This window comes from Lucilia sericata, unplaced genomic scaffold (assembly GCF_015586225.1).
Source record: "Lucilia sericata isolate MDLA Ls3-8-SP2 unplaced genomic scaffold, ASM1558622v1 Contig000478F_arrow, whole genome shotgun sequence".
Lineage (NCBI taxonomy): Eukaryota > Metazoa > Arthropoda > Insecta > Diptera > Calliphoridae > Lucilia > Lucilia sericata.
In genome coordinates, this window is record NW_023994493.1 from 81,501 (window position 1) to 90,586 (window position 9,086).

General features: G+C 32.4%; 3 protein-coding genes across 4 annotated transcripts; 2 read left to right on the forward strand and 1 right to left on the reverse strand.

The window, feature by feature from the left end:
* Positions 1-155: 155 nt before the first annotated feature.
* LOC119605350 (corepressor interacting with RBPJ 1) lies at positions 156-1,857 on the forward strand. Its single transcript, XM_037958392.1, has 2 exons — positions 156-343; positions 413-1,857. The coding sequence occupies exons 1-2, from the start codon at positions 272-274 to the stop codon at positions 1,754-1,756; spliced, it is 1,416 nt and encodes a 471-aa protein (XP_037814320.1). The 5' UTR covers positions 156-271; the 3' UTR covers positions 1,757-1,857.
* Positions 1,858-2,058: 201 nt separating this feature from the next.
* Positions 2,059-4,114, reverse strand: LOC119605349 (COP9 signalosome complex subunit 1b). The gene is made up of 4 exons (XM_037958391.1): positions 3,946-4,114; positions 3,088-3,831; positions 2,360-3,031; positions 2,059-2,295 (listed from the first exon to the last, which is right to left on the reverse strand). Exons 1-4 carry the CDS (start codon positions 3,976-3,978, stop codon positions 2,224-2,226), a joined length of 1,521 nt encoding a protein of 506 aa, XP_037814319.1. The 5' UTR covers positions 3,979-4,114; the 3' UTR covers positions 2,059-2,223.
* Positions 4,115-4,728: 614 nt separating this feature from the next.
* Positions 4,729-9,054, forward strand: LOC119605353 (tRNA (uracil-5-)-methyltransferase homolog A). 2 transcript variants are annotated; one of them, XR_005231580.1, is made up of 5 exons: positions 4,729-5,068; positions 5,130-5,297; positions 5,362-6,520; positions 7,962-8,379; positions 8,919-9,054. XR_005231580.1 is itself a non-coding variant. In XM_037958398.1 (4 exons), exons 1-4 carry the CDS (start codon positions 4,826-4,828, stop codon positions 8,327-8,329), a joined length of 1,938 nt encoding a protein of 645 aa, XP_037814326.1. In that variant the 5' UTR covers positions 4,729-4,825; the 3' UTR covers positions 8,330-8,435. The 2 variants fall into 2 exon arrangements, 1 of the variants encoding a protein (XP_037814326.1); XM_037958398.1 differs by lacking the exon at positions 8,919-9,054 and having other exon boundaries at positions 7,962-8,435.
* The last annotated feature ends 32 nt before the right edge of the window (positions 9,055-9,086 follow it).

Below are 9,086 nucleotides of genomic sequence, written 5' to 3' on the forward strand. Positions count from 1 at the left end.
ATTTATTTAAATATTAGTAATAAATAATTTTTTGCTTTATTATAATCAAAAAAGTTCCAGTTTTAAAGCAAAATAAAAAAACGTTAAAAATGTAGCTGCTCTTCAATAAAAAAATGTGGTCGCATTGCCAACTGTTTTGTTAATTGACAGCTGTTTGTCATTGTGACGCATTTTCTCCCATTTTTCTTTTTTGTTTTTATATTTGTAAAACGTTTGTAAAAAATTAAGAAAAATTTGTTTTTTAACAAGAAAATAAAAATACATTTACAAAATGGGTAAAGGTTTTAATAATTACATGTGTAAGAAATTCTTCCATCCAGCCTCTAGGGACAATCTAAAACGGGTAAGGTTTCTTTCAACCAAAACTTCAAACATTTCCTAACAACTTGTATTTTTGTTCACCACAACGTAGGTATGGATGGCTGAACAGCAGGCAGAGGCCTACAAAAAGAAACAGGAGGAACTACGCAATCAATATGAAAAGGAACAGAATTTGCATGAAAACAAGGCCATGCTTAGTAAGGAGAGCAAGGACAAGTTAAGTGTTAATTTCATGTACGAGCCTCCGCCGGGGGTGAGAAAAGATCGTGAAAAGGACGATAATGAACCGGAGTATAAATTCGAGTGGCAGCGCAAATATAATGCTCCACGTGAATCATATTGTAAAGGTGACACCGAAATTAGAGATCAACCTTTTGGTATACAAGTGCGTAATGTGCGCTGCATAAAGTGTCACAAATGGGGCCATATTAACACAGACAAGGAATGTTCCATGTACAGTATATCCATGAGTGAGGCACGTAAATTGCACTCCGAGGCAGAGGCTTCTGATATAATGGCTAAAAATGTTTTAGAAGAACAAATGAAGGGTGATGGTCTAATGATGAAACGTTCCGCCATGGAATTACAAAATAGCACTAATCAAAAGCATGCCTTAGTGCCCAGTGATCCCGAAGATGAAGATGATGAGAAAATGGCTAAAGAGGGCAATCCAGAAAAAGCATTTTTAAAATCCCTAAGCAAGGAACAGAAATTAAAGCTGCTAAAGAAACTAGAGAAGATAGAAAAACTTAAGAAAAGTAAGGATGGCAAAATTAAAAAACATAAGAAGTCGAAGAAAAAATCAAAGAAGCGGGACGATAATAGTGATTCAGAAGAGGATAAACGTAAGAAACGAAAAAAGAAAGACAAAAAACATAAAAAGTCAAGCAGTAAATCTGAATCCTCTTCATCTTCGGATGATTCTTCATCATCTTCAGATGAATCAGCGTGTACGGAAAGTAATAATAAACGTAAAAAAGACAAAGGGTTCAATGATAAGAAATCCTTTGAAACAGAGAGACATAATAGATCACGTTCTAGATCTAGAGAACGCGTGGTGAGAAGGCGCTCAAATTCTCGGGAGAGGCAACATTCTAGATCACCATCAAGAAATGGCCATACAAAAGAGGAAAAACGTGAAAGAAGACGTAGCCGAACTCCACGTAATCGGGATCGTTCACATTCATCAGATGGGTCAGCGAACTCAAAAAGTGATAAACACAAGACAGATAAATATTACCATGATAAGAAATCATATGAAAAACAGAAACGCAATAGATCACGTTCCAAATCCAGAGATCGCACAGAGAGACGGCGTTCAAGGGACAGACAACGTTCAAGATCGTTGGAAAGAAATGGTTATAAAAAAGAGGAAAGACGCGAAAGACGAAGCCGTTCGCCACGCTATAAGGATCATTATAATAGTAGACGTTAAGTTTTGGATAACAACACCAACATTACAAAAATGTTTATAATGTTTTCTTATTAAGATTTTCATTGAAAAATTATATCAGTTTAAAAATGTGCAAAGCTAAACAGTACACGATAATGATATTCTCCATGAAAAGAGCAAAAATGGATAAGAAATCTTCTGAATGCAAACAATTTTCCTAAAAAATGCAATCTGTTTTTGTTCTCAATAAAAAATATTATTTTATAAAGTAATTCCAGTCAAAAGTACTTTTACTCACCGGTGTAATAATCCATATTTCCTCTAATAAATTTAAAACTTTTCTGTTTTTTTGAAAAATGGAGGAAATTTTTTAAATCGCAAAAGAATTAGAATTCACAATAGAAATAAAAACATGTTATTCAAATATGTAGAATGAAAATTTTCTTCAAACAATATCCTCAGGATCATGTGAGTAGGAGCGAACGACAAACATATGTATATAATTAACTTTAAATTCTAGCAGTTGTAGGAGTAGTTGAACCAGCAGCAACACACAAATCAGTATGTTCACGGGGTATGCTCTGCAAGGTAAGAATTTCATTTCTCTTTAACAGATATTTATACATTTTTTAAAGATTTACTTACCTTTACATGGATATTACTCTTGAGTATGGCTGCTCTTAAAACCAACATGCGAGAACGTCTTTGATATTTCTTACCCATTGAAATAGCCCGTTCAAAAGTACTACTGCGTTGATCAGTCTCCTTGGCGTACAATATTTTATTGTGCGAGTCAATGCGAGCTTGAATTTGTCCCTCTAAAATCAATTGCATCACTTCGTTCTCCAAAGCCTCGACAGTGCGGTTAAAGGCTGTTGCCATTTTACGCATATCGGCCGATAGATAAGGACTAAAATATTGTATCAAAGCACGATTCCTAATTTTTGTATACAAAGTGTTGACATGCGGTGCTATGTACATGTCCAACAGTAAGTTATCGCGTATTTCGTCGAGCAACTTAAGGCATGAAGCATATTTGGATTCGTAAAATTTGAAAACAATATCTCTAAGCTGAGGCTCTAGTTCGAGGAAGAGCTTAAATGAGCTAGAAGAGATAACATTCTTTTGCAGTTCCTGGCGATCAAAGGTGGCCAAAGCGCAGAGTCCGCCATACATGGCAACATTGTTCGGAGAAATCATTTCGGGAAAATCACAATGATCAAAGTTGGCCAACAAGAAATGTTTGGCGGCGGATTTATATTTTTTGGTTTGCAATTCGGCCAAGCCAGCCGCACATTTTAGACGTGTGAGAACAGCCTGGAAAAAATAAATTATTTAATAATACTTTTCTTTGCGTTAAAAAGTGCACCCACCTGATTTGCATCCTTAGAGCATTCATTAAAGTCTGGTGTACTTTCTGCCTTGGAGACATAACTCAGTACATGCGACCAATTTTGCAAATACAAAGATACCTTAATGACATTCAAACACATGTTGACCACATCCTTGCCACTGGTGCAATAATCTCTAGCACGGGAATAACATTTAAGAGCATTGGATAAATCACCACAGCTGAGATAATGATCGCCCAAATCATCATGACCACGGCGTATGCTCTCTTTAATAGAACTCGATTTAAAGTTCTTGAGGTCTGAGTCAAGTTTTTCTAGTTTAAGAGCAGCTTTTTTGCTCTTAGTTTCCACCCAATTCTGATCGAATACCGGCAAGTCTTGAGCTTGACCAGCCAAAGCCGGTTGAGCAGCTATATCAGGTAAACCACCGGCAGCACCTCCACCTGCTGCGCCATTGCCACCACCACCAGCTGCTGCACCGCCAGTACTGCTGACATACACATCATTTAGTTTTTTATGCAGCACCTGATACATGGTCACATTGTAGGTGGTCATGACATAATTGATAGCCATTTTTAAGGCTTCCAAACGCAATGAGGGACATACATCAGCCACAAATATCAGCCGGTACAAACGGGCCAAGCCCACATATGAATTGGCATAGACCTCCAAATCTAAAGTGGGATTCTCCACCACCAATTGATGTTCCTCGTTGTTGTCGTTATCCTCCATGGGGGCATCAACCTGCATCGGTTCGATAGCATTCTAAGAATGTGGAGAATGCACCGTAAACAAATTATTTGTGGAAGAGACAACAAAGAAAAGTTTGTTTTAAATTCCTGTCGGGTTTTTTTGAGGAGAAAATTTAATGGGACTTACCTGAGCCAAAGGAGGTAATGGCATTTGAGGCATGTCGTTTGTTGGAATTATTTATAGAATTTTGAATAAATTTTCCTTAGCGTGTGTTAAAGATAAATTAAATAAATTATTTTTTTCGCAAATCAGCGTTAAAATTTTTTGCAAAAAAAATTCTGCACAACACTCAGCCGGTTTTGACAATTCTGTGACTGTGTGTTGCCAGATTATTGTTAATTGAGGGGATTATAAGAGAAGCGTTGCCAACTAGATGGTTGTTAGAAAGGTGGGTGTTTTTAGTTGGAAACCGTTATCAGAATTATTGTATTTTGTTAATAGAAAATATTCAAAATGATATTCAGCTTCCTTCAGGTCCATTTCCAGTTTTGCTTGCTTTTGGTTGGCGGACTGACAAGTATTTGTCGATATGTTTGACAAAAAAAAAAATCCTTAAGATCTTAAATATATAAAGAATTAAAATCTCATTTCAACAAATCGGAATTGCTTATTTAACAACAGAAACATTTGGACTATAAATATGTATAGTATAAATCCATGATACAACAATGTTTTATTATGGTATAAATCTATAAAAATAATATAAATTCCGTTTTTTTCAAAATGTGTATTTTCTTCCAAAATATGTACACCGCCTTTTAATTGCTTGGATTCAGTTTGTAATACAAACTTTATATTCAATATCGTTTAAAATACTTTGGTTTAAAATTTAAAAACAAAAACATAGCCGCCTTATTGATGATATTAAAACGCCGTAGAAATTTTCAGTGACAGCCGCCAACGGCGTTAATTTTTGTCGGCGCAGGTCACACGTGTTGCGCCTTTTAAACAAATAATTTTCAGTTTGTGCTGGAAATTTTTATTAATTTAATTTTTTAAAATAAAAATGGACGTAGAAATACAAGAAGTGCAAAAAGTTGATGAAAAGGCAACAGAAATTGCTGCAATTGAAGAAAAAGCAGAAGAAATAAAAGAAACTAAGGAGAAAACAAGTAACAACAGCGATGAAACAAAAGATACCGAAGAGGAAGGAGGCAATGACAAGGAATTTGGCTATTTGCAGCGCAATGAATTTACCTCAGAAATTTACAAAATTGAAGTGCGAAATATGGGCTACTTTGGCATGGGGGTAAGTTTTCTCCATTATTTTGTGGGTAGACCATCGATTTTACGTTGCAAAATCTTTCAAGGAATTTAAAAAATTGATCAAAAACAAACTCAAGTTGGACATGGCCAAAGTGAAGTCTCCTTTGCGCAAAGAATTTGCTTTTGTTTGTTTTCGCAGTCAGGAAGATCAGGAGAAGGCTATACAGCTTTTAAATGGTTACAAATGGAAAGGCAAGGTCTTGCAGGCCACGGTAAGTAATTATTTATCATACGATAAATATACTGCTAAAACATTAATTATTTTTCCAACTACAGGTGGCTAAAGCTTCGGCGGATCCCTTGCAAAGAAAACGTAAAGAAGATGGCCAATCGGAAGAAAAACGTGGCAGTGACAATAAAAAACAACGCACCTCAGCCGATGCCACTTGTCCTTTGGCTCATTTAAGTTATGAGGAACAATTAAAAAAGAAATACTATGAAATGGAGGAATTAATCAAAAAGTTTACCAATGATTTGAAAAAAATCAATCGGGATGCCAAACCTCATTTACAAAATTTCAAATATGAAGGTGCCTTAGCCTCTCCTCAAATAAATGGTTATCGCAATAAGAATGAATTTACAGTGGGTAAAAATAGTAATGGTGAAATTGTGGTAGGTTTTCGTTTAGGTAGTTATGCTGACGGTTCAGTAGAAGTAGCGGAGGTAGAATCATTACCTCATATCCCTAAAGCAGCCAAATGGGCTGCGAAAACTTTCCAAGATTTTGTTAAGCAATCCAAGTTCCAACCTTTCAATCCAGAGGGAAATTCTGGTCACTTTCGTCAAATAATGGTGCGCACTTCCAAGCTCACCAATGAACTTATGCTGGTGCCCGGTATCTATACTTCAAATTTAACTGAGGACGAACTAAAACAAGTAAAAGAGGAATTAATCGCTTACTATGAAAACTTGTCCTTTAAGGATGAGGAGGAGGGCGTAGAAAAAGAGTACAAATGCACTTCTTTGTACTATCAAGATGTTAAACATCGTGAGGTGGGTCAAATGGTTTCACCCGTCGAGCATTTATCGGGCACTACTCACATAAGAGATTCCATACAAGATTTGGAATTTAGAATAAGTCCTTTGGCTTTCTTTCAAATTAACACTGCGAGTGCTAATGTTTTATATCAAAATGCTATAGCTTTAGCGGCTCCAAAACCTCATTCCACAGTTTTGGATATTTGCTGTGGTACGGGCACTATAGCTTTGGCTTTTGCTAAACACTGTAAACAGGTGTTGGGCGTGGAAATCATACCCGATGCCATTAAGGATGCTGAGTATAATGCTGAGAAGAATGGTATAACAAATTGTAAATTTTATGCAGGAAATGCTGATGATTATATACAATCGATGGTTAAGGAAGTGGTGTATGGTACAGCACCAGGTGAACCGTTGGATTTGGTAGCTGTCGTGGATCCTCCCAGAGCAGGATTGCGTAAGTCTTTTTAAAATTTATATTGTTAACGAAATGGATAATCTCTATTAGAAATTGAAAAATATTAATCGAAATTGAAAATTTATTTTCGAAATTAAAATTTTATAATCGATATTGGTAATTTCTAATCGAAATTAGAAATTTATATTCAAAATTGAAAATTTCTATTAAAAATTTAAAAATTTAAAAATTTCTATTCGAAATTGGAAATTTCTATTCGAAATTAGAAATTTCTCTTCGAAATTGGAAATTTCTGTTAAAAATTTAAAAATTTCTATTCGAAATTGGAAATTTCTATTCGAAATTGGAAATTTCTATTCGAAATTGGAAATTTCTATTCGAAATTGGAAATTTCTATTCGAAATTAGAAATTTCTCTTCGAAATTGGAAATTTCTGTTTAAAATTGAAAAATTTCTATTCGAAATTGGAAATTTCTATTCGAAATTAGAAATTTCTCTTCGAAATTGGAAATTTCTATTTAAAATTGAAAATTTCTTTTCGAAATTGAAAGTTTCTTTTCGAAATTGAAAATTTCTTTTCGAAATTGAAAGTTTTTTTCGTAATTGAAAATTTCTATTCGAAATTGGAAACTTCTATTCAAAATTGAAAATTTATTCGAAATTAAGAATTTTATTCGAAATTAAAAATTTTATTCGAAATTGAAAATTTCAATTTAACATAGAAAATATCTATGTGAAATTGAAATTTTTATTCAAAATTTCCATTCGAAATTGAAAAATTCTATTCGATATTAAAAACTTCTTTTCGAAATTGAAAATATTTTTTTTTTTTTTTTTTGATATTAAAAATTTCTGTTCGAATTTTCTATTGTTAATTAAAAATCTCTTTTCAAAATTGAAATTTTTTATTCGAAATTAAAAATTTTTATTCGAAATTGAAATTTTCTATTCGGAATTGAAAATTTCTATTCGAAATTTGAAATTAAAAATTCAATTACAAATTGAAAATTTCTTTTCGAATTGAAAATTTTTATTCGAAATTGAAAATTTCTATTCGAAATTTTCTATTTGGAATTGAATTTTTTTTCGGAATTAAAAATTTATATTGGAAATTAAAAAATTAATTTTTAAATATTCAAAATATTAGATTACCAAAAATTAAAATTTTAGATTTCAAAATTTTTAATTCTTGAAATTCAGAATTTTAATTTTAATTTCGAAAATTTAAATATAATTTTAATTTAGAAATTCTTAATTTTGGAATAAACAATTTCAAAAAGTTTTCTTTTTTCAATTTTCAAAAATCGAAAATTTTGAATTTCGAAATATAAATTTTGATACTAAAAATTTGCAATTTTGAAAAGTTTTACTTCGAAAATTCAAAATTTTTACTTAAAAAATTTTAATTTTTGAAAATTTTTAATAAAAAATCCAAAATTTAAAATTTTGGAAATTTTTTAATTTTGAAACTTTTTTCCAGACCAACGTTCCATACTCGCTATACGTGCCGCCTCGGCCATTAAACGTTTAGTCTACATTTCCTGTAATCCCCACAGAGCTCAACGCAACTGGATAGAATTAGGTCGCCCAGAATCAAAACAATATAAAGGAGAACCTTTTTATCCTGTCACAGCGGTGGCGGTAGATATGTTCCCCCACACCACACACACCGAAATGATTGTTCTATTTGAGAGAAAAACTCCCGAAGTAAAGGATGAGAAAGTAGAAAATGAAACAAAAATAGAGGAGGAGAAAGTAGAAAAGCAAGAGGAACAAAAGGATGAGGAGCAAAAGGAATCTAGTGAGAAACCTGCTGCAGAGAATAAAGAGGCAGAGATTGCCAACTGATTAGCAACTGACTATATATAACAAATTACTAACACAAACAACCATGTATTGTAAGTTTAATATATATTTTTTATTAATTCAAAGAATTAAAGCAAAAAAAACTTTAGACTTTAGCAGAACGTAGTTTTAACTGCAAAAGAGGCTAAAAAGAATTAACATTTTTTTTTAAATTAAAATATTTAACAAATTTTATTTAAAAAATTCTAAAATTATAACACATATAAGCAAACAAGTTTTTCAGATTTTTTTTTCATTCATTCAAAATAAACTTAGTTCCTTTTGCAGTTAAGTTTACGATATGTTGACTATGTATTTTGTTTTACCTATTGTAGCGTGTGTTATTTAAACTTTCAAATAACATCCCTTTTTGCAACATTCTCTGTTTATACTTTCCACAACTATGCCTTCTTCTTCTGCTCTCTATTAAAGTAGTTAGTGATTCTTTTTTGCCGCTATAACATGATAGTGTATCATATTATTCAATTTAAATCAATTTACTTAAATTGATTTAGTACAAAATGTTGAAATGTAATATTAAAGTTGACAAGCAAAACCAAATATATAAATAAGAAACTGTCCGTTGATTTAGTGTTATTTTAGAATATACAACACTAAAAAAAGGCAACAAAGTATAAAGTGAAGCAGTTAAGAATATTTAATTAAATCTATGAAAAAATAGAGATTTTAGTTAAAAGAAAAAGAAAAAAAAATTGAACATATTTGGCTGATGTCATAAAACGTATAGTAAATGTCACGT

Excerpts from the sequence above, each read along its gene's own strand:
- LOC119605350 (XM_037958392.1), top strand. The coding sequence starts at position 272 with ATGGGTAAAGGTTTTAATAATTACATGTGTAAGAAATTCTTCCATCCA. Across the intron at positions 344-412 it reads CTAGGGACAATCTAAAACGG|GTATGGATGGCTGAACAGCA; the intron begins GTAAGGTTTCTT and ends ACCACAACGTAG.
- LOC119605349 (XM_037958391.1), bottom strand. The coding sequence starts at position 3,978 with ATGCCTCAAATGCCATTACCTCCTTTGGCTCAG. Across the intron at positions 3,032-3,087 it reads GCTCTAAGGATGCAAATCAG|GCTGTTCTCACACGTCTAAA; the intron begins GTGGGTGCACTT and ends TATTTTTTCCAG. Across the intron at positions 2,296-2,359 it reads AGAGTAATATCCATGTAAAG|AGCATACCCCGTGAACATAC; the intron begins GTAAGTAAATCT and ends CTTACCTTGCAG.
- LOC119605353 (XM_037958398.1), top strand. The coding sequence starts at position 4,826 with ATGGACGTAGAAATACAAGAAGTGCAAAAAGTTGATGAAAAGGCAACA. Across the intron at positions 5,069-5,129 it reads TGGGCTACTTTGGCATGGGG|GAATTTAAAAAATTGATCAA; the intron begins GTAAGTTTTCTC and ends AAATCTTTCAAG. Across the intron at positions 6,521-7,961 it reads TCCTCCCAGAGCAGGATTGC|ACCAACGTTCCATACTCGCT; the intron begins GTAAGTCTTTTT and ends ACTTTTTTCCAG.